Here is a 25,355-nt window from a genome sequence, read left to right on the forward strand (position 1 = left end):
AAAATATTTCATAAAAAATAAATAAATAAATATAAAAAAATTAAAAAGTTTATAAAAAATAAATAAAAATAAAATATAAAATATGTTTTAAAAAAGTTAAAATAAAAAACATTTTTGCTTTCCGGTTTCAGCCTGGCATGTTTTTTTTATTTAGGTTTTGTTTCAGTTTTGAAATTTTCATTTCGGTGCACCTCTACTAAATACCCTTTGGGGTCAGATCCCTTTTAAAGACCTGAGCCGTGCCCCTGGATCACAAAGCTCTCTGTACAAAGATGAAGGACGGCAGCTACTTACATGTTTTTCCAACTCCAGTCAAGGCATCGCTGGATCCGGTGGAATATGACGCCAGAACCTTCAGGTTGTATTCCGTCCCACTGAGAAGATTGAGAATCAATATGGTGTTCACATCATCACCCACAAAAGTCTCCAGAGCCGGACCTGAACCTGAAACGAAGCCCAAAGACAGAATGAGCACCAGCCCATGGCAGTGGCTTTGCTGCTTTTGGAAAACTAACGTTCCATTGCTAATTTTAGAACCTGCCTATGGCAAAGCCATAACACATATAATACATACTATTCACCCGTGCCACATATATTCCTGGAGTGCCCATGTGTTACTCTTGGATAATGCCACTCTGCAAATATTTATACATTGTAAAACGGGGGAATGTAGCTCGCTGCCATAGTCAAGTGTTCCTTAACAGACCAGATCCAACTTACACAGCCGTCTAATGGATCTTAATGTTTATTGAAAGGTTAAGTAACTCAATAAACATGAAACGATCGAGAAAATCAAAACATGACCATTGAAGTTTATGGCAGGTTTGTGTGTATTTTGGGGAGGTCTACATTCCAAAGCAGCCTATGGGGAGTTATACAAATATCAAAAAAAGGAGTTAAAGGAAATTACAATGTATTCTCCATCAATAAACATTCAGTTACTGTAACATTTCACTAAAAGAAATTCTTCCATTCTTCATTCATTTTTTTTATAGCAATTTGTCAATTTTCCTTTTTCACAAGGCCAAACAGTTCAGATCCGCCTGTCACTTTTTCAGGCAGATCTGATCGGAAGCCCAATGTAAATTTACGAGCATAGAGTAAACATACGTCCATTTACATACGATTACCAAGGACTCTGTCTAGGTCTGGAGAAAAAAATGGAGTTCCATTTTGGCAGACTTGATTATGACAGATCGGAGGTAATCGGATGTAAATGGACACATGTCCACTTATATCTGACTTCCCATGGAACATAGGTCCGTACAGTTCAGTTTTTTCCTCCATCACAAGATGTAGAAAAAAAATGAACGGACATGGGCTGATCTCAGGTGTGCAGTTGCAGCAACTGGGACTATCTGAGGTCTGAATGTGTAGGAATTTGGGCTAATCTGAGTTCTGAAGGTGCAGGAATTGGGACTAATTTGAGTTCTGAAGGTGCAGGAATTAGGACTAATCTAAGATCTGAAGGTTCAGGAATTGGGGATGATCTAAGGTCTGAAGGTGCAACAATTGGGACTGAGGTCTGAAGGTACAGGAATTGGGACTATCTGAGGTTTGAAGATGCAGGAATTGGGGTTGATCTAAGGTCTGAAGGTGCAGGAATTGGGGTTGATCTAAGGTCTGAGGGTTCAGGAATTGGGACTAATCTGAGGTCTGAAGGTGCTGAAATTGAGACTAATCTGAGGTTTGAATTAGGAATGATCTGAGGTCTAAAGGTCAAGGAATTGGGGCTAATCTGTGGTCTGAAGGTGCATGAATTAGGGATGATTTAAGCTCTAAAGGTGCAGGAATTAGGGATGATCTGATGTCTGAAGGTGCAGGAATTGGGGCTAATCTGAGATCTACAGGATACTATTGTTCACTGACAAGCCAGCATTCTAATGCTTATAAAATGACAATGTGAAAAAAAAGGTTGCTGACCCATGTTGTACCCAATACTGTCTGCTAACTGAGCACACATGTTATCATTTTTCTCTGCACAACCTAGCTTACTAGAGGCAAGCAGGTGATTTTTAGCCTCCTCAGACGCCTCCTCAGACTTCTCCAGTAACTGAAATATAACCGGCCTTTTAAGCACATATAAATGATTTTACTGCTGGTTCTTGGGCAGGCAGTTAAAGGGATTATGTTTTTCTGTCCAAGAACTGGAAAAGGTTCTTGGACAGAAAAACACAATCCCTTTGACTGTCAAGGAGTACTTGGATTCGGAATCCAGCATCTAATAGTTGGCTGGTGGGTACGGAATGTATTGGAGTAATGCTGGATAGCAAAACTTTAAACACAAAAATGTTTCTGTGCCAAGGTCCCAAGTCAAACTTTTACTTTCTTACAGTGTTAAAATATGAATTCTCAGGAACTTATGCTTTCCAGCGACATTGCTAACAAGGAAAAATGTTGCCTTGCTGTCCAGAAAAACATTAGAAAGAGATTAAATAAGGTCCCCTATCATGGTGTCAGTGTACACTAGACATCTCCGAGGAAGAATACATGTCATATTTCCCTGCAATGTGCTCTTTGGATTTCTCAGCATGTGGTACATGTGTCTCTAAAAGTTCTTTGGACACGGACAAGTGGAACTTCTGACTGAGGTGTAGAGCTATTTAGGGTTGTAGCATCCAAAAGAGAATAAAACCGTTAATAAAGTAAAACTGAACTCAGAAAATTATGGATTTGTTTTATAAGGAACATCTAGAAATGTTATTTGTGCCTAATTTCCTGACAAATCTTGTTAACCTTTTCCCATGGAGGAACTCTTGAAATAATAAAATAATATTCAGGTCTCCGGGAACCCCTGCTAAAATGATTTTGCATACAAATTGTGGTACGTTAACCACACCAGATTAGTGGTCAGTTAGAGGCTGTCACCTTATGCTGGTGGTCAGTGGAAAGTATGCCCCATTACACTGGTGGTCATTGTCGTTTCCCCATACACTGGGGGACAGTGAAGAAAATGCTCCATACATTGGTGGTCAATGGAAATAATGACTCACTTTAAAGACAGCTAATATGATCCTTCCTCCTGTTACTGATATGTGGTGTGAAGGTGCAGGAATTTGGGGTGATCTAAGGTCTGAAGGTGCAGGAATTGGGGCTAATCTGAGGTCTGAAGGTGTAGGAATAAAGGATGATATGAGGTCTGAAGCTGCAATAATAGGGATGATCTGAGGTAGACATGTGCACCAGCAAAAAAAAGCATGCTATGTAGTATTTGACGGCTGAGAGTGTCAAATGGGCGGAGCAAGCTGTGACATCACGTCTCGATCCGCTCATCTGTTTATTTTCGGACTGAATGTCATTTTTGCGGCGAGTTTTCGCTGGGGTCTTGCGGCGGGACTTTTTTTATTGCGGCGGGTCGGCGAGGGTCCTGATTGACGCTGGATTACATCGATGGAGCCATTTTTTTTATTAATTAAAGGAATAGTCAAAAATTGACTGGTTTTTTTTTTCAATTAAAGGATTTTATCAAAAGTCTGGACTTTTTACTATTTGATTTAACCCTTTAGTGAATGAAGTACCCCTTAATCATTCACAAGGGGGGGGGGGCGGCATCTGGGTGCCCCCTTATTTAAAGGGGTACCCTGATGCAAATAAGCCCCCTTGCCCGCAAATAAGCCCCCTTTTTCCCTAATGTCATGTTGCTGCAACGAAATTTCATCCAAGAATGACATTTCGACTGGACTACCGCTAACGAAATTCGGACGAAATTTCGGAAATCGGGAATTCAGATGTTTGCATTCGTTTTAGCTGTAATTCGGAATTTGGATACATCTGAATCTCCGAATTTCCGAAATTTCGTCCGAATTTTGATTCGGAACGAAACGAATCGCACATGTCTAATCTGAGGTCTGAGGGAACTTCTGACTGAGTGGTCAGTGGAAACAATGCCCTGTTACGTTGGTGATTATTGTGAAGAATACCCATTACACTGGTGGTCAATGTAGCCCCCCCATGCATTGGGGACATTGGGGAAAAAGCTCATTTGATTGGTGGTCAGTGCAAAGAATGCCTCCTTCAGAGGCAGCTAATATGATCATTAGTGTCAGTGGTTACTTACCTGAGGAAAGAGAGGAGAGGCTCCACTAGTCCCATGCTGCTGACTCTGCAAGGTGGCACTGGTATCAGAACTACGCAAGCATCTTCATTTGGGGGTTCAACCCATCACTGCCTAATGAACCTCTAGCAGCATCTGGACCATGGAACCCTGGTTTAGAAAGGTTGGCCTACAGCTTATTAGCTGTATATCTTCAGTACGAGATCTAAGGCAATGTTGCCTCTGATTGCTGCTCTCATGAGATATTGAGTGAGATTTTGTGATGTCATTACGATATGGCTCACTGCTCTCCTAAATAAATACGTGTTTCCTATGCACCTCAGCTCCACCTTTTGGCCATAATGTGGTATTTTACTGATATGATATTTGACCTAGAAAGAAATGATGTTAATAACATTTGTTTTTGCCTCTATTCATGCAGAACAAATGTACATGCAATTTTGCAGGATGAATAGCTCTGCAAAATGTTTATAAATACACTGTTATGTGTTACAACACATAAATGTCACAAAACCATGCAACATAATGCAAATTGCATTATTTTTGGGTCCAGAAATTGAAACACAATGCTGCTGGGATCAGTGGGTCATCAGTTGTTTTTTTTAATGCATCGTAACGTGCGAATGCAGCCTTCAGATGATAAAACCTGATTAGTTGTGGTCAGCTCAGAAGCACGCTGTTCTTTTCTTCCAGCCTGTGTCAGAACCTTAATATATTTGTATATATGTTTACAGAATGAATGAGTCTCACCGCTGGTAGGCTTGTACACTATTCTGTAGCCCATGGTTGGTGAAGGAGGAGGGTCCCATGTTATCCTCAGTTTGTTATACCATTCGTCAGAAACCCGCAGGTTCCTTGGAGCAGAGAGCGGCACTGCGGGAATATAATGAGAATACAGATCACAAAAGCTGGAACACAACCTTAATGTTACCAATAATTTATTACCATCAGGGTGAGATTTATCTTACTGGGGCCTGCAGACATGCAACTTTTGGCACCCTAGGAAAACACTACCTTTTCACAAAACATTTCTTTGTTTTCCTGGTACTGTGATGGATTAGAATATTGTAATAATGCGTAAATAGGTTTAGATTAAAGAACTATTAATAATAATACTAATACATTATGAATGTTAGAATCTTTTTTTGTGTATTAGTATGTTTATACTTGGTGATGTATTGTTGATGGCTGGTTGTATTTATTTATTTTTTTATTTTTTTATTTATGTATAGCATTGAAGTCGAAAATAAATAAAGAGTTGTTATAAAAAAATAATAATAATAATAAAAAATGTCACCAATAAGCTGCCACTTTTCCTCTGCTACCTACAAGCACATGCCTACTGTACCTAATTATACATCTGACCCTGATGATAATAATGATTGACAATAATAAAAAGATGTCCGAATAGCAAATAAAGAAGGGGAGTTGGAGGAGGAGGAAGAAGAAGAAAGTGTAGCTTTTTGTTGTCCTAAGTAGCCAACTATATTCTCTTTTCCAATTCCCATGATGTACTGCAAACATGAAAGGTTAGAATCTACACTGCCATTCACCAGCCTGTTTCTTGTACACTGCTTGGCCCCCAAAAAAGTCACACACTCTTATATTTTGTTGGACCGCCTTTAGCTTTGATTATGGCACACGATCGCCATGGCATCGTTTCTATAAGCTTATACAATGTCACAACACTTATTTCCATCCAGAGTTGCATTCATTTTTCACCAAGATCTTGTAGTGATGATGGGAGAGGCAGAACACTGCACAAAGTCTTCTCCAACACATCCCAAAGATTCTCAATGGGCTTAAGGTCTGGACTCTGTGGTGGGCAATCCATGTGTGAAAATTAGGAATGCACCGATACCGATACTAGCATCGGTATCAGCGCTGATTTCAGGTGAGTATTCGTACTCGCCCAAATGCTCCCGATGCCTATCCCGATACTGAAACTTCCGGTATCAGGAAGCCGGGCGGCGAGTCATTACACACTGCCCGGCTTCCTGATTGGCCAGGAAGCCAGCTTCATGCTCCTTCATCACCAGGCTTCCTTAATGGGACTATGGTATCGGTATTCGGTATCGGCGAGTACCGGAAAAAAAAATATCAGAACTCGTACTCCACACCGGAAAAACGGTATCGGTGTATCCCTAGTGAAAATGGTGTCTCATGCTCCCTGAACCACTCTTTCACAATCTGACCCCGATGAATCCTGGCATAGTCATCTTGGAATATGTCTGTGCCATCATGGAAGAAAAAATCCATTCATGGAAAAAGCTGGTCATTCAGCATATTTATGTAGGAGGCTGACCTTTTTTGGGGGCTATAACATTGCTGAACCTAGACCTGACCAACTGAAGCAACCCCAGCCCATTACACTGAATCTAGGTGGTGACTTTTTTTTTGTCAAGCAGTGTGACTTTTTTTTTGTCAAGCAGTGTATGTGAGTCGCTTTGAGTCTATTTACACAGTTTCATCATTACTGGCAGCAGAAATGTGTTTTTACTTGGTAGGAAAAGCCTGCGTGGAGCTCATTTTGGCCTAGGCAAAAAAGTGCAAAGAGCAATGCATATTAAGCTGCAGTAACCAATCACATTTCAGTTTTACAACTTAGGTCAGTGAAAACAAAAATGACACTGTGTGTTTTACTTGTCTGCAGTTCATAAAGTGTTAGATCTGTTCTTTGCATGAAATGGAATAAAGTCTATTGTCTTTGCACTTTGACCAGCAGACACAACCCATACATACATGTTCTCCCAGAGCTGGACACAGGGTTCCCTTCTCCACTGAAGTACACGGGAGTCACAGTGACTTTGTACTCAGTGTCAGACAGCAGAGGTTGCAGCACAACATCGTTTTCTCGACCTGATACAACTTTCTGGTGGAAGATACAATGGAAAGAAGCAGAAAAAAAGGATTAGGGCAAGGATAAGGCATATGGACATGGCCCCTATGTCAGGGTCCTCATCCCCAAATACCCTACTCCCAGACATAAGTGAACATAACCCTGACAGATATCCATGGGCTGGGCTGGAATTTTTCCAACTAACTGATATGCTTTTCTACCCCAGGATAAAGCAATGTCCCTATGATCATTTTCCCTCCTTCAAAGGCCACATATACAATCATTTCCAATGCAAAAGTGTACATTTGTTAAACAATCTTTTCCATAAACAAATATACAGCATACGAGGCATACCATCACTAGTCCCAGTGAAGTCTGAACTCATGATCTGCATACTAGTTCTAGAAAAATGCCTCAGCATGTATAGTAGCCACCAGAATAGCACAACAGGCAGATACATAGTACTTTCTGAAGGAGAATTTAGATTCAGATTCTCTAAATACAGGTCTCCTTTAATTTCTACGGGTCATTTGGTCATGGGATGTGCTCTGGGAAGGTCAATGCACATCTACTTGCTGTTTGGAAGGGAGACTGGTGCAAAAAGCTGTTAGTTGGTGTGCGTAGCGCAGTGCAAAGGGGGCAGGACTTAGCGGAAAACAGAAGCCACACACTCAAAAAACATTTAATTGGTACTAGCTCTGCTATGACAGCTGAGGGTGCTGTAGTCGTGCTGTACACTGGTGTTGTCATGAAGGATGTCAGGTCACTATTCATTTGTCACCGTCTGCTGTAGATCCAGGTTGGTCACTTTTATATATGAGGTTAAATGCAATTTATTTGCATTGCTGAAAGATTGTGATGTAGCAATGGATGCTATACACTTTGAATGTTATCTTTTTATTTCCAAGCTTACCACTTCTTCCCGATCTCCATAAGTAGTGATGTAGGATACGATATACTGGCGAATGTTAGCATCAGTCATTAACCATGATACGTGAAGACTAGATGTGGTTTCATCATCTATTAAAAGGTTTCTGATTCCAAAACGGATAGCTGCAATGACACATTAGAAAAACATGATGAGGATTCAATATGGTACTTTTATCTGCTGTTCAAGGAGATGATCACCTTACCAGGCATCTCTTGGTTTTATATATGAAGTCTGGGACTGGAAGGATGAGAGCATCTCCTCCCATTCTCCATTTAGGCCATGATATCAATTAATCAGCAAATGACAATAATTAAGCACACTATAGTACTTGTATGTACAACTTTAAATAGGTGCTGTGGCAAATATAAGCCATTTGACAGCGTTGACTACAGTTCTTTTTTCAAGACAGAGACCCTTTGGATCCCATAGGTTGGAAGCTGGACCTATATAGTGGCATTATCATCCTGCAGGACTATAGAACCTCTGAACCATAATGTCTGATATTCCTAACATTCTTTACAAATAAATTTCTGTTAGTAAGGAAACTTGATGCTCATTCTGTGCAGTCACATGACTCTTTGGCAAGTGAAAAAATACTGCTAGCTCTGCACTTCCTGTAATTCCCTGTAATGCAAACAAGAAGTTGGCTCTATAAAGTCACATGACTACCTAGCAGACTAAGGCTGCTGGACCATCATGGCTGCTTACTTTCGGATCTTTTCCCATAACTCCAAGAGCTAGTTCTTAGCTTAGCTTCTTAGTTCTTAGCTAGTTCTTTGCTGATGTTTGTAAATTAACTAGAGCAAGAAAGGGAAACCTTCGACAAAGCAACAGGGTCTCTGCAGAGGGCCCCCCGAATCTCTTATACTTACCTTGCCTGCGCCCTCTCGCTGTTCCTTCCTGCATGGCTACTATAACAATGGACTGAAAGTCCCCATCCATAAACCTCAGCAGCATAATTATCTTTAATTTTGGCAAAATGTTTACAAAAGGGCCAACGGGAACAAAAGACCTGCCTTGCCAAATTTACTATTCAGCACAACAGTCAAATGTTCATGGTGTTATAGTATGACAAAGTCAACTTCAGAAAACTGCTTGTGTTACCTGCTGTTGTAGGTCTGGCTGTAGTTGGGGCTTGAGTGGTCCGAGTCACTGGAATCATAAGAAATAAAAAAATGTAATTTGCTATTTCAGTAGTTTATTAAATATACCATAAGCCTGCCTCTCCACCCCCCCCCCCCACCCCCCAATATCTAAATGATGTATTCAAATTCTAACTTTTTAACATTCTTTCTGGACAGCTTATGTGTTTAATTTACATAACACACCCGTCCAATAATTGCAACGTGTCAATTATACACAGCAGACCTCATACTACAAATATTTGGCAATAAAAAGCCAGTAATCTCTGCCTGATCACAAGCTACTTTACATTATGTCCCAGTCACTGTTCTTGAACAAAGATTGAATATTAATGGCTGGGCTACTTTTGAGGTCTTTATGCTAGGCTCCAGAAAGTATTCCCAAAATCGATATGTCAGAAGTTAGATACGTTTCCCACCAAACTGTTAAAACTCTCAGACATTCTGGAGGGGAGGTTTGGAGACAAATATGTGGCTAAAAATTAGAAAGAAATTCCTTGGGCAATAGGCTAAGAAAATGGTGGTCAACTTACTTGAGATACGGGGTCTCAAGTGCACCCACTGACATCACTAAATGGCCACACATTCTCTTCAGTGAATGTAATTCTACAGAAAGTTATCGGAGACTACAGACAGGCAACAGGTGATGACCAGACACTACAGACATGCAGCATGGTCAAAGACTATGGGTATGCTAGAAGAGATGGCCAGAGACTAGGATCATGCTACAAGAGATGGTCAGAGACTAGGATCATGCTACAAGAGATGGTCAGAGACTAGGATCATGCTACAAAAGATGGTCAGAGACTATGATCATATTACAGGAGATGGTCAGAGGCTAGAATCATGCCATAATAGTCTTATGAGAATCAGAACATGCTTTAGAGGACACTGATAGACTGGAGACATATTGCGTGAGCTTGCTAAACATCACTACTATTATAGCCCCTTTACATATCAATGTTTCCATATTGCTGCTCCCTACAGCCCAATTAAAATGACTTGCGCCAGATTAAATCTTTCTTTCAGCAAGTTCTGTTATAGAAGATCCAAGGAAAAACATAAAAAGTAAAAAAGGGATGGGCAGCATTGAAAAAAGTAAGATGGTGTGATTTTATATATAAACAAAACCAGTTATTCTTAATCACCAGGGGTCTAAAGCATAGGTGAGTGTTAGGGGAACTTTTTATATCAAAGGATTAATTGGGGGGTCAGGGACATGTCCATTTTTATTCTTCTTAACTAGATTCTTGGGTCAAAAAATATTTAATGAATTAGGGACACAAGCTTCCTGGCAACCGATGATGTCAGTGAGCCGGACAGAGCGTCTTAGCAACCTGGGATGCAGCCACCCCTCCTCACACACACCAGATATGCTGCCTGAGGTGACCACCTCAGGCTGCCTCATTATAGAGACGGTCCTGGATAGATAGAGAGATAGATAGATAGATAGATAGATAGATAGATAGATTCTTACGTGTAGTAGCCAAAGCTGACAGAGCATCACTTTCAGATTCATCAGCAAACATAGCTGTCAAGGAGACTTCATACTCTGTGCTATGTGTCAAGCCATCAATAAGATAGGAGCTGATATCCCCTTTAATTTCATCCTAGACAAAACAAACATATTGTAGTATCAGTCTACAAACGTAGTCCTATTTACCTGATATGGCTGCAGTGTTTAACCTCCCTGAAAACAATAAAATAATAGCTAGTTTACCTCTTGCGTAGCACCACCTCTCCGGGGTGTCCATTGGAGTCTGTACATAGTTATATCTGGTGCAAAATGTGTCCAGTAAGCCACAAAACTGCGTGCTGAGATATCCCTGACTTTCAAATCACGAGGAGATGGCACCGGCTCTGTCAAGAGAGGATAATAAATTGGCAGCTCTTAGTATTACTGATTCCTATAGAGCCATCATCTTCCGAGGCCATGTACATGGTGATCGATATCACAGGTGTGAGTGATACAATTAATACAGTGGCAATGTATCAAGAACAAGTACATGTAGCTGTACAGTAATAAATATAAATAACAAGGTACTATAGAAGAGAAGCCCTACCTAGAGCTCCAGATTGGGGAATGTTAAACATAGATCATGATGGTAAGGTCAACAAGGAAATTGTAGACCTTCTGTCTAGTTCTTCATACTGTCTGTTTCCCCATCAGGGAGATTCACCCCTCTTTTTGTACTGGTGAGCATTGTTACTGACAAAGAAAGTGAGGGGAAATCCATAATGTTAGGGTTGTCCTTAGATCTTCCAATGGGGGCACCTGTTATAGAGACAACTGTCTAAGAGGTTTATTTTCCTCACTTTGGGAGATCTCCTCTAACCTTTTGTTGTGTTTTTGGGACAGCAAGTGAAGAGAAATGTTCCCAATCATACACAGACAGAGGATTTAACCTTTTCCAACCCTATCCAAAACTATAAAAACTGTTTTTGGCTAAACATACACTGTGAGCATCCCCAACTGGTGTTGAAAGTTGAAGGCTTTAAAAAAAAGCTGTTTAAAGCTTGATGAAAACTTGGAAAAAGTGCTAAGGCTTGCTGTAGCTGCACACATTATTCTTATATGATCTGAAGCCTAAAATTAGTCAAGCTTTGAGATTTTTTTAAATGTTTTTTTTCTATGTTCTTGGTATTTAACTGCATTTAGTTCCCTCTACCTTTTCATCAAAGAACTACTTTTCCCCAATAGCGAAAACCTAATGATAATAAAACTGAAGGGATTGGAGATTCAGCTAGTATGGATGCTCCATCAGATTGAGACCAGCCAAAATGGCTTGTACACACTGAAGGAAAGAGATGGAGGTTGCGACTCGGCTCTCCTCACGTTTTATTTTTTTCCCCATTCCTTTGAATGGAGCTCCGCTGGCTTCAGGATTCTCATGGAAGCAGAGCGCTGTTCAAATGAATGGGGAAAAAAGAGGAGAGCCAAGCCGCATCCTCAATTACTTTCCTCCAGTGCCTACAGGAGGCACATTTGTAAAGCACACCACTGTACCTCGTGTGCAGTGTTTTATTTTCTTGAAGCAACAGTATGGCCATGTTGAGGCCACACCTTTGCTTTAAAAATAGATCTGTAGTTGCTCAACGAGTGGCATTTAATAGGCTGTTTCTCCTATTCAGTTATAAACTGTACCGCAAAACCAATCTCAAAAGACTATTTCCTAATAATAGCACAACAATCACCTACCAACATTGAGTTGCAGGGTAAAATATTGGACCAAGAGGCAATGTAATGTTAATGGAGCAGTGGCAGATACCACTGCTTGAGAATTCTCTGTGGTGCCAGCAACCTCCCAAGTTGGTCAATTCCCAACAATATCTGCAAAGGAAAGAAGTGAAACCATCGCCTAATGAAGCTTGAGTAGAAAAGCTTTATGCTGTCAACATTGACAGAGGAACTCCAGTGACGTCCTCCCTGGTTGACGGTTACGTCTGACAGAATCAAGTTTTTGTATGCAAGAAATTAGCAATTTTGTTTTCCACCTGATAAGCTGGTGCTGGATGTGTCTGTAATATGCCTTTCCCACTCCTCTCTATAGGCTCATCATATTTTAAACAGCAACAAAATTTGTGACTTGTGATTGACCTAAATTCCTAAGATATGTTGGATCATAGCCACATGTTTGGCTGCTCTCTATTGTTTATGGTGGTCTTTTTACAGTAGAGTATATGGATTTCTGAGATTAAAATTGCCCATGCAGTGTGGCGTAATGGAATGATAAGCAGACTCTCATTAGAGACTCTGACTTACTTGTCGTAAAAGTGCCTGTGAGGGGCTCAGATTGTCCTTCATCAAAAACAGAGAAAATGGCCACTGTGTACTCTGTGAGCGATGTCAGTTTCTTTAGGTTGTAGTTTGAAATTCGGCCAACTTCCACCTGTGAGATGAAGACATTGTTCATGTTAAATTGCATTCTTCAGGTGAAACCAAGGTGAAGAGACTTAGCCAATACCTTGTTTAGATAACCAGTCAAATTCGTATGCAGGTCAAGATGACACCAGTAAGGTTAGCGGGTTCAAAGAGGTGCTAGTACCATGGAGGACAGAGAGAAAGAGGACGATAGCATAGTCAGAGGAGTTAGTAAAACAAAGGGGTAGTTGGTAGTTTTAACAGCTACTGCTTAAAGTGTATGTGTTGGTTATACAAAAGAAACATATCCAGTACATGTCTGGAATACCTGCACATTTCCTTGTATTCTATCTCTTTAAAAACACTGCAAGTACAAAAAAATACCTAAGGATCCTGCAAAAAATACAGTGAGCTCCTAACCTCCTGTGCAGTGAGCTCCTAAACTCCTGTGCAAATCCAGTGAGCTCCTAACCTCCTGTGTAGAGAGCTCACCTCATGTGTAATGAAATCCAATGAAGTGTTATCAACCCTGCCCAGTTTCCCCCTCTGTAAACGACAGAAATCCCTCTCCAATGTTATGTTATGGAGATTAGAAGATGGGTAAGTGTTCTGTTGTCCCAACACACTTCCTGTCCTAGGATGACAACACTGCTCCTCCACAGATACAGTACAGTAAGTGAGTGTTGTCACAGTAGACCAACAATTGTGTTACTGGCCGGATCCCCAGGTGAAAATAAAGGACAAAAATGTGCAGCCACCAAATCTAAGGATGGATAAGTTTCACTAGATTACATTTTTGTTTTAGATACACTTTAACTTCAAAATCTTTCCTTATCTTGTGGACAGTTATCATGTGGACAGTCCATAGTTTAATTTGTGTTTCCAACATAGTATGGCGCTTAACTCAGAAGTCAGAGACTTATTTTTCTCGGGCTGGGAAATCGTCTTGTTGCCAAAAGCAATCAATAATAATCCTCTATTTAGTTTGAATCTTGAGCTTTTCATACATACGCCCTAATTGTCTTATACTAACTATATAATACTAGGCATTTTCAACCAATTCCAACTACCTTTTTGATTACAAAGAAGATCTAATGGATCAACGCAACCCAACACCAACAGTTGTGAACGTGTTGACAGATATTGTTGGTAGCAAATTGGAAAGCTAGTTGAAGGTGCTTGAAAATGCCACTAATTAATCTGACTGTATGTCAAGGATTACAATTATTTCTCTAGGTGGTCTCAAGTTGGCCTTCAGAAATGTTCTGACCTTTCTCGGAACTTTGAGCTCACCTGACTGTGCTTGAAATCTCATGGCAGCTGCAGGTAAAAGAATGTGCATTTTAGCAGCTAGCGTAGGCACTCCCACTATTAGGCTGGAACATTCATACTAAAAGTACTGAAGCCAATGGTTCAGCAAAATAGTTAGGCAGCAAGTAGTCAACTCAACAGGGTTAACAGAAGCAAAGCCCACATTTCTTTTGTGACAAGTTTCCAGTAATGTCTTAAAAAAATAAAAGTGTAAAAAAAATAGTAGAGAAAATGCTAAAAAAAGATTTTTATGAAAACTAACACCCCAGATAAATAATGTTCAGAAGCAGCCTACATGTAGTTTTGGTGTTCTGCAGATGAAGGAATTATTCACTTCAATAGGACAGACCAAAGACAAATATTATTTTTGAGTTACTCACATCGTTGATGTCCGACTCTCCCGTTTTCACGTACATGATCCGGTAACCATTAACATTCCTGTTCGAGTGGTCCCAGGAGACGGTGGCCGAGCTGTGCTCGATGTTTGAAAATCTGAGGTCTCTGGGAGGACTTAACGGCACTGTGGACAAAGAGGAGGCAGCAAATGGAACATGATGACTTGTTGAATATGCATGCAAAATCTGACCACTCGACCTCCATCATCAATAAACGAGGTCAATAAACAAGAACATTCGACTTAGCTGATCATTCGTGTTTACGTCAATGAAGGAGGGAGGTAGCACAGTAGGAGTGTGTAGCTTGTTGCCACTACCAGTGCTGCTTGGGGGTATACAATAGTGAATGGTACAAATTTTGCATCCTGGACAGTTGCCACAGACAGCAACTGGCTGGCAGGGTCCAGGGCCTGTAAATTTTGTAATTGCTGTCTGTGTCTCCAACTGGGGGATTTACTCATCTATTTGTATTGGTGGCCATTATAACCAAGAATAAAAGTGAAGGGAAATCCAAAATATGAGAGGTAAGGGGAAATCCTCTAATGAGGACAACTGTCTAAGAGGGGAAATACCCTTGCTTTAAGGGATTCGCTCTAGCTTTCTGTGGCATCTCCATGACCTGAAATGAAGGAAAATATGCAAGGAAGAGAGCACCAGAAAATTTTGAAGTGGTGATATATATTTATTTTGGTAGTGTCTGTAAAGCACTTAATGTGTTTCAGGGGTCCTAAAGGTCCCCCTTCATCAGGTCTTGAAAATGTTGAAATAGAAGGGATCTAGACATTAGAAAATATTTATCTAGGTTTGCTATAAGCTTGAAGCATGCTCCAATCATTGGTTTAGCAGATGCTTTGGGATGCAAAACCAACAAAGCCTGCAGAATTGTTCACTCAAGAGATTGTTTTTCTGTTGGAGTAAGTGAATAAAGATTGTGAACATGCTATAATCTGTTGGTGTATGCAAGGCAAATCTTAGGTGATTATGAATTTGATCTATTAAAACCACACCCTTATGGGGTTAGATAGATATGTAAAAAAGTGAGAGGAAAACGCTTGTAGTTCTGGTAAGTCAGTGTGATCAGCTTTTTACATACGTGTTGTTTCCTGTCCTGTGAGTGGATCACTGGCCTCTTCTCCAAACATTGCATAGACTGTCACTGTGTATTCTGTACTGGGAGTCAGGCCATCCAGTTCGACATCAGTAACGGACCCAGGAACCTTCATCTGAAAATAAATATGAGATGCATTACATTCAATAGCTGCCAGTGTTGAATATCTGTCCCTAAACAAAGTGGAGGCAGTTGTTTTGCGCTCTCATCTAGCAGCTTTTTCTATCACTGTAACAAGACAACTCTGGCAAATATAGATGCCCCTCACACAGAAAAGAAGCAACAGAGAGCTTATAATGTGAATCCACGTCATTGATTCAACAGAAATGCAGTAATGATTCTGCTAAAATCTAACTTACAATTAATGTGGAGACTTGTAATGGCTTTAATGCATGAGTCAGAGATACAAGTATTTAACCGTTTCCTCTGTTTCCCACCTTTGGCAGAATTTTACAGTAAGAGAAAATTAACCTTTGGTCAACTGGTAAACTGGCAATTTTTTGAAATATGGTTTCAGTCTACAACATGCTGGCCTACACTGTGTGCAGATGTCAGGTTTATGTTGAATGACTTAAATGATTTAATGTAAGAAAAAGAAATTAGTTGCAGTAAGTCTGCCTAAAAGTGATATTTTAGCTAAAGGTAAGGCCTAAAGGGTTGAGTCAGCCCCTGGCTTCTTTTATTGCCTTGAATGCTCCAACAGTAAGATCCCTCCATAGTAATTCCCAACGTTTATACAGTTCTCCTGGGAGATTTGAGTCTTTATACCCAAATGTTGTGTTCAAGCTTTTCTCTTTACATTCTCTATAATATAAAAATAAATGAAAAAACCCAACAAGCACAGCGTAAGCCTCTCATAATGGCCAAGGCCGGTCTGCAGACATGGGAGCCAAGCATAGATATCTTAACATTATAGCCCTTGAAGTATATACTGTGAGAAAATGTCAGGTGGTTTGCCTCTTTAACATGAAAGAAAAATTTAAATATCACTTCGTGGTGGACTGACCCTTAAAAAACGAACACATGCATGCAGTAATAGACATTATAGACTTGCTGGTACCTAAAATGTTGGCAGTGTCCTTCAAATTTTGAGAAAATTAGCTACTGTATGGTCAGCTTTATTATTGTGGATTGTAACTTACCTCTTTTTCATCTGCTGCTAATCCTTCAGTGAGAGGTGCATACAGGATCATGTAACCACTAGCTCCTGCAACTCCGCGCCATTTTGCTCTCATGCTCCGGTGAGTGACATCATACAATTCAAGATCGGTGGCCATTGGTAATGCCACTGAGGAATGACACAAAGCAAGATGTATTGTGCGTTATTTTGGGGGTGCTTAAGAACCAAAATTATGGAGATCTTAATATTTATCCTACAACTTCATTTCAGTAAAAAAAAAAAAATTTTTTTTTCTCCATACACTATTACTACTTAGAAAGTAACCAATACACCATTTATTGATAGTGCTGGATGTCAACAATGCCCTTGTTACCGCAATCTAAAACTGAAAAACATGTTTGTTTTTATACATATACTAATTACTGACCCATTATGCTGCCTGTGCCAGTGTTTTAATGGGTTGTTCAAAGGCAGGAATCGATTTTGATGCAGTGGGGACTTTATACTGGCTGGACCTGACTGATGTAGATATTTTAAAGTGAAAATAACCCCTCCTATTGTTTACAGGTATTTACATAGCACCAAAAATGTACACAGTGCTCTACACAGTGTACATTCACATCAGGCCCTGTGCTTAGGATCTTAGGATCTTACAATCTAAGGTTCTTATTACACATGCATACTTACACACAAATTGGGGTCAGTTAAGATAGGAGTCAATTATCCAAAAAGCATGTCTTTGGAGTGTGGAAGGAAAGCCATGCAAGCACAGAGAGAATATGCAAACTCAATGTTGATAGTAACCTGTCTAGGATTCAAACTCAGGGCTACAGTGCTGCAAGGCGGAAAGGCTAACCACTGACTCACTATGCTGCCCGAACTCCTATCCTTCTATCCACCCAACATGGTGCTATTTTAGCTGCCATGACGCTGAACATGTTAGCAGCTATGACACCAGCCATTTGAGGGCTTGCAAGATTGGACCTGAGTTGACATGAGCGCACTGCTAACTGTGGCAGGTATCAAGGGAGGCATGCGCTGAATATAACCTACGTTATGCAGGTGCAAGTAGGTAGGTTATAAATGAAAACAGTGCAGAAAACAAGATTGCAAGATTGGAATATTTGATCAAAGATTTAGTAGCATTTATTGAACATTTCTAACATTAGTTTTCCTTTGGTAAACAATTACCGGTAAATGGGTGGGTTTTGTTCTGATTTAAGTACAGTGGTAATATAGTTAATTTAAAAAAAAATTCTATGACTTACAGGTGGTTTCACTGCCTCGCAGCCCATCCGTTGTAGATCTGGCGTACACAGCAAAAATTGCTATCTGGTATTCTGTGAGAGACATCAAGTTCTTGAGCACCGTAGTGGACACACTGCCATCCACTATCACCTACAACACAGAACAGGTTCTGAGCTCAACCACAAAATATCCTCCATTAAATCAATATTGTGTTATATTATATGTTATCAGATTATATTATCATTTTCAATCCACCTAGAAACAATAGGCTGAACAAATTGGTCCACTCTTTCCTCTGCCCCACCCCAGACTCTTTTAAGACCATCTGCAATATGTAATGCCCCCAGTACTTTTGGGTCTGCCTTGGTGCCTTCTCTCACTTGGATGTTCATGGTAAAACTACCATGGGAGCCTTCTGAATTAAATACTGCATAAATGTAAAATGCTTAAACCATCTCAATTTTAAAAAAACGGTCAATCAAGATGCTCCCAAACTGCCACTCTGATTTTCATGGAGAGTAATCCTGCAATCTTGCAAATATACCTCTATTGGATGCAATGTTATTGTAACTTTTGTGCAAAATAAAGCACAATGCACAAATATTTTTGCATGGCCACCTACCGGTATGACTCTCTATCCGACTTTCTCAATAATTATTATTGAATCTAATGCAAGGGATGACTTTGAACTAGGGATGTTCAGATACCTAGTACCGTACTCGGTACAAGTACATGTACAGATACTTTTCCAGCTACAAGACTAGACTAGAGAAAAACTCAAAAGTTAGGAGGCAGCTGTCATTTTTAAGGAGCATACGGAGGTCCTTGGATTCATGGATCCCTTGTTTTAATGTATGAATTTTTTTAAAATAAATATATTTAAGGGATGCATTGATATCATTTTTTCAAGTACAAGTACTGATACTTGTCCAAGTCCTCACAGATACAAGTACTGATACATTTTTGTTTATTATCATGTGAAAGTTTTTCTAAAACAATACAGACTAATGCTTTTCAGGACAGTGGTGGAGAGCCAGAGCTAGGTCCCACCTGCAACCCCTGCAACCCTGGTAGTTCTCGTGAAAATGCCAAGTATCGGCACTGGTATCTGAACTGGTATCTGGACATCCCTACTTTGAACCATGAGGCCATAATGGATATGATTGGGAGTAACTGAAGGGATGTAGAGAAAGGAAACAAAGTCCAATCATGACTGTTCCTCCTACTAATTATCAAGTTGCGTGATCACAACACATTCTACAAAGCTTACATAGTAATGTTAAAAAACATTGATAATCGCGATCCCAATCTCTCACAAATCTTACAGCTTTGGTCCACAGTAAGGCAAAAAAGAACCCCACCATTGGGTAGCAGCCTCTAACTTTGCTACAAATAAGCTATTGAAGTGCAGATCGCATTAGGTCCCGGGCCCGTAGGAGGCGACAGGTAAGTCGTCAGAATCGCTTCTGTTGTAAAGCCGACAGTCGGCTTTACAAGTTTAAACAGACAGCTCCGATGCTGGCGACGTACACTGTACGTCGTCAGTCACGAAGGGGTTAAACTTATTAATGCCAGATAATTTTTTGCATGTTAGGCCTGAAGATTACTTTAAAAGTCTGAAACAGTATATATTGTCTAAAATTAGAGATCCTGTAGGATAAAAGGATGGCCGTTGCAATTTTTGTATATCACACAATAATAGCGCAACCATAAATCAAATCTATATTTTCAGAAAAACATACACTCAAATTAATTTAATACAGGCAAACACAATATATTACCCAATTTTTTGGTAAACTATAAAATATAACCTCATCAGGTTGTAGTGAGTAAATAGATACCTAATATGTCAAGCATCAAAATTGCACGCACCTGTGAAACGGCAAAAAACTACAATATCCAAAACTGTCCATAGGCAACACTTTTAAGGCATTTACTGCTCATACATTTTTAGAATTAACAGTGAATGATGGCCCTAGAATTATTGTCCTCACTCCTATGTGCTTGGTGGTATCTACAGTGTGTATGTGTAGCACAATCGTAATTGTCTCATGTGTGCACATCCGCTGCAAGTTTGCGTTCATATGGGCATGTCTGTGGGGGCAGGATACCCCTTTTTTTTATAGAAAAAAAATTCTATAAACTTTTTTTAACTTAACCTTATTACTATCACAAGGGGGCTGACAAGCTCCCTATGTGATAGTATAATGCAGGTGACAGGTTTTCTTTAAGGAGAAATTAGGGGTCTATTAGATCCCTAATGTCACTTCTGCACTGTGTTCAAGCACATGCTGGTTGTTCATGTTAGAAGGTTGGCAGGCTGTCAAGATTATGTTCTTATAGAACAAAAATGTAACATTGTATTGCCTGTGTTGTAAACTTTGAAACTTAATTTCTCCACAAAGTTTATAGATTAAGCGATGCATTACTTTAGTGTTTAGTGTTACAGGTTAACTTCAAAATAACACTCGGTATGTTATTAGCCAACAAAGAAGTCAGGTCCATGGAGTAACATGCAGAAGATCGGGAGGTATATTCAAAGAGTAAAAGTCACTTTACAAACATGCATCAAGTGCTTAATCTTAAGACTCAGTCTCTCTGACAGCAACCAAAATTCAGTCTCATGTGATACTAGATGTTACGAGTTCCATCTGTTACTTTCTTTACAAAATTGAGGCTGTCAAAAGATGTTGTGTACTGTGATCATCTGTCTATGGCATATGACCTATATGAATGGGCACTGATGATGATAATGCTACTATGAATTACTGCTGATAAAATTCTCTCCTCTTACCTCTTCTGGTTGTCCTCCTTTGGTAGGGTAATAGACAACTCTGTATTTTTCCACATTGCCTTGTCCATGACTCCAGCTAACCCGGAAACTTCTTGCTGTTACTTCCGATGTGACCAAATCAGAGGGAGATCCAACCACTTCAGTTACCTCTCCTGTAAATGGAACATTCCAAAATGTATTCTGTATTGGACTGTACTCTTACAAATACCTCTTGTCCACATTTGTTTTCTTGTTTTATGTCATACATATTCCTTAAATGTATTGAGTTGGTGTGTCCAGGAAATCTCTCACATGCTATATCTTCTCCTAAAAAACTGCCTAGAAAAAATAGTGAGACCTCAGAGGAGGTTAGCTAGGGATCTCCCAGGTGGTAGGTTTTGAGGACATTCTTGTGTGGAAGGCTCTCTTTGAAAAAAGAAACCAGGGCATTTACAGTACAAACACATTCTGGGGCCCATCAGTGAAAGGGCCATTGACAGTACATGATGAGCATAATGACCAAGTGACCAAGGGATAGTTCACTGTCATACACCTAGGCTCAGGACCAGCTGAATACATAAATTATATTTTGGGCAGGTGGTCCTGAGTGGAGATACTACCCCATTAACAACTTACTCAGAGCAGGAGCTGCAGTGGCACATATTGGTTTTTGTAGAGCTATCCACTACATGTTCTGACTGACAACCACAGCATCTTGCAGTGGGAAGACCACAAGCACCAACTTCCTTTGGTGGTCCTGTGGCCGAATGCCAAGAACCACAAAAGAAACTGCTGAAAGATGTGAAGGAGTGTCTTAATAAACCATGTACTTTAGGAACACCCATGTTTTACAATGCCTACTAATGGGGCACCATGGTACATTCGGTGTGCTGCAATTTCTTTAGCCCTCAGAAATCTGTCCCTACCATTAAAGGGCTGATTGGTTGTGTTTGCCTTCCAGGCCAAAGGTTTGCAGTCTTCTCCTGTCCAGGTCTCCAGATGCTAGCCAGTTAACTTTCCTGGTGGGAAAGAAAGCAGCCTGTCTGCCCCAAAGGTGGTGTGATGTACCAAAACATGCTAAATTAGTAGTTATCACGCAACAGGTGCCCTTTGACCTGACCATTAAAGGCTCAGACTATAAAAAAAGACATCATAGGTTGAGTTAGGTTTTCCTGCGCTGAGAATGTGGCATATTGTAGCAACTGTTGATATACTGCCATGATAAATTTGTTTGGTGCTTAAAATAGCAGTAGCAGCACTAGTATTACCATGGTAATATTAATTGTGGAGATATTGTACCGCCAATGGATAATAGTGGAATTTTACCATTTAGGGATCACACTTATACAAGCACATTGGGCCCTTATAGTTTTCCTTTAAAAGCACACTTAACTGTGAACCAGCCACATCATTACAAATGATATTTTACTTGCAATGCATTTTCAAGCAGTAAAATGTATGTGTTTCATTGCAGGAAAATGGACTGTGAATAGGCCCTCAGGGTTGGTCTCGGGTTAAAGGTTACAAGTAAACCTGTAACGAGAGTTATATACCATGGTCACTTTTTCTGAAAATTCAATTTTTTTGTCTATCATGCTCATGCTGAGACTGCCAATGGTTTCAATATTGTCTGAGTGAATGACTTGTAACAAGTATGTGGATTAGGAGTTATGAATTCACAGGATACATGCTTGTGTATTATTTAAGGTATACGAATAATGTGGTTACAAAGATCTGTGGTCATAGGAGGTGGGAAAAGAACAGTGATTTAGAGGGCACGTAATTAAACCGCAGCCTTGTCCATGTAGTAATGGCCATTTAATAACCATTAGTGTCCTTCAAACACAGTAATTGCCTTTTTCCCATATATTTATCATCCTGAGGGGCGGTAGAATGGAAACCCCCTGACTAATCAGTCACCACTTTAGATAATACTGATTTATAGCTAGAAAATGTACTCTTTGCCAATCTTTAATAAAAAAAAAAAATAATGACAACCCTGTTGCTGTGGCATGTCACATTATGACTATCAAATAAAAAAAAAGATATTAAGAAGGAATCTTGTTGCCTGGGGATCTCTGACATGTACGCACAGAAACCCTTCACTTTCCAGTTATGAAACCTCAGAGCTATATATTTCCCAAATGTAACCTGCATGATATGACATTGTTGCTATGTTCTTTTTAAAGGCATACATTATGGTCTGTAAGCCCAATTGAACTTTCATTTCGAATCAGCTAAATATGGTGCATCAAAACAAAAGGCTGTGCAAAGAATTACAACCAAAGCCTAAGTAGAAAAAGCTTGCCCCCTGCCAGCATGCTGTGGAGAAGATCTGTTGCACTCTGAGTAGAAGCACTGGTCTCATTACAGAGGTCAGGCATGCTCCCTGCTGAGTCAGACGAGAGCTCTCCAATATGCAGTTAGCATGACCTTTGCTGACTGAAGAGCTATAAGTTTGACTCAGCAGGGGATGTGTCAGACCTCTGCAGAGAGACCACTTACACTTAAGAGTGCACAGAACATGGCCAGTTTACAGCATTGCCCCTCCCAGTCCTAGTCTAAGCGCTGCAGAGAATTATAGCAGGCGGATCTCAAAAGAGATTTAGGAACTTATGCTACCTACATTTACAAGTATGCTTTAAATAAATACATTAGGCTTTGAACCTGCTTTTGCCCTGGACACAATGAAGCTTCCTTTTGAGTTTAGCATACCCTTAATATTAATGTCGATATCTTCCACTCTCTCGCACACGGTTTTTGTGAGCGATCCAACAATGGAGTCCATGATGTTGAAGTCAGCTACGTTGTAAACATGGTCGTTGTGTGGTTCCGAGGCAATCTCCTTCAATTCATTAAGGTCAGCATTTTTCACACCTTAAATATAGTAAGAATAATTGGAAAGATGTCAGTAATGAGTGCAAATAAAGGAAAACACTCAAAAATGATGGTCTATAAAGGACAAATCCACCTAAAACTATGGCAGCTTAGCAAGAAGAGGAACTTCACCACCCCCCCCTTCCCGCGTGAAGTTTGCTTTTTAATCCCCTCTTACCTTTTATGCTGGGTTATCCTCAACAGTTATACTCACATGCCCAGCCAATCCAGTGTAACCCACCCTTATGCACGCCGGGTCTTGTGCCACCATCTTCTCTTGTTTGGTCTCTTTCTGGTCCTTGCAGCCGACCCCCAGTGATGTACCTCTAGGTCTGCCCTCCTCCAGCACTGCTATGTGCCAGGAAACCAGAACAAGCCTGTGTGGCTGAAGCTGTGCGTACGTTTCTGCGCATGCACATGGGCACAGTTTGGCACACAGAATTGTGCACAGCTGTGCACCTCTACGCAAGTCTGCGCACATCTGTGCACACGTTCTTCAGCATGTGCACGGGTACGTGCATGCGCTCATATGAACTGTTGCACCAAATTGAATATTTACGGCTATGACATTGTAGCCTCCATGCAGAGAGGTCTTCAGCTGTTCTCTCCTACTGAAGTTCCTGTTTTCCTGCATCCTGACTTCCTGTAACTGACCCTGCTTGCCTTGACCTTCCGTATGCTGTTCTGTACCCTCGACCTCGGCTCGTTTTCAACTACATTCCTGCCTGCTGTTCTGTACTGCACTGCGTGCAAGTTACTGACCCGGCCTGTCCCTGACTACGCTCCAGTCTGCTGATCCGGTACCTCGCTGCCCGATTGTTGCTGACTCGGCTTAACCTGGACTTTACTGTTATAGATAGATCTCCGTTCTTCACCTACTTCCTGCTGGAAGATGACTGCACTACTGATCCCTGCATGCCAGGTGACTATGCTATCTTCCGCCACCCATGCCACTGCTCATCCTTGGGCACCTGTTCCACTCTCCAGGGGTACTTGGACTTGAGTAGCAAGAGAGGCCACCTTCATCATCTCAGACTCACTCTAAGGTACGTGACAGAAGGCCTTAGCTGGGATATGCAACAGATATATCCCAGGAGGCTTTAGGGGCAGAGAATTATAGCAGGCTGATCTCAAAAGAGATGTAGTAAATGATGCTACCTGAATTTACAAGTATGCTTTAAATAACCTAGGCAAGAGTGAAGGCAGGGGGCATGTTAATAATTACTAAGAAATTTAAAAAAAAAAGTCAGCTTTTCTAGATCGAGGAAGGGAGAGGGCTGCAATTGTGAAAAGTGATTTTGCTTTCTGTACTGTCTGATGCCCATTAACTATACAGGAAGTGTGACAAATCTTTTTCACTTTCTATTCTGTCTGACACCGATCAAATAGACAGGAAGTTGGGAAATTCTCCTTCACTTCTTGTCCTGTCTAAACCCCATCAAATAGATAGGAATTGAGGACATTCTCCTTTACTTCATGTTCTGTCTGACACCCATCAAAATGGACAGACAGTGGGGAAATTCCCTTTCACTTCTTGTTCTGTCTGACACCCATCATATAGACAGGAAGTGGAGACAAAGCAATACAGACAGATATTGAGAGTGAGATTTAAATTGAGAATGTGTTATCCATATTTTTAGTGTTAGCTGCTTGATAATATAAGTTTTTGTGCATAAAGAGGTAAGTTTACATATT

The 25,355-nt window shown here is 40.4% G+C and overlaps 1 protein-coding gene across 1 annotated transcript in view; it reads right to left on the minus strand.

The window, feature by feature from the left end:
- COL14A1 (collagen type XIV alpha 1 chain) overlaps positions 1-25,355 on the minus strand; it is a 137,717-nt gene that overhangs the window by 63,893 nt on the left and 48,469 nt on the right. The window contains exons 8-21 of the mRNA XM_018553336.1: positions 23,499-23,660; positions 20,805-20,956; positions 18,031-18,160; positions 16,785-16,930; positions 15,628-15,757; positions 14,520-14,659; positions 12,730-12,856; positions 10,687-10,826; positions 10,444-10,576; positions 8,929-8,976; positions 7,810-7,946; positions 6,797-6,926; positions 4,805-4,927; positions 295-444 (exon numbers count right to left, since the gene is read on the minus strand). Coding sequence (XP_018408838.1) covers positions 295-444; positions 4,805-4,927; positions 6,797-6,926; positions 7,810-7,946; positions 8,929-8,976; positions 10,444-10,576; positions 10,687-10,826; positions 12,730-12,856; positions 14,520-14,659; positions 15,628-15,757; positions 16,785-16,930; positions 18,031-18,160; positions 20,805-20,956; positions 23,499-23,660 — 1,848 coding nt within the window. The remainder of the gene's footprint in view (positions 1-294; positions 445-4,804; positions 4,928-6,796; positions 6,927-7,809; positions 7,947-8,928; positions 8,977-10,443; positions 10,577-10,686; positions 10,827-12,729; positions 12,857-14,519; positions 14,660-15,627; positions 15,758-16,784; positions 16,931-18,030; positions 18,161-20,804; positions 20,957-23,498; positions 23,661-25,355) is intronic.

This window comes from Nanorana parkeri, unplaced genomic scaffold (assembly GCF_000935625.1).
Source record: "Nanorana parkeri isolate BGI_ZX_2015 unplaced genomic scaffold, ASM93562v1 scaffold117, whole genome shotgun sequence".
Classification (NCBI taxonomy): domain Eukaryota; kingdom Metazoa; phylum Chordata; class Amphibia; order Anura; family Dicroglossidae; genus Nanorana; species Nanorana parkeri.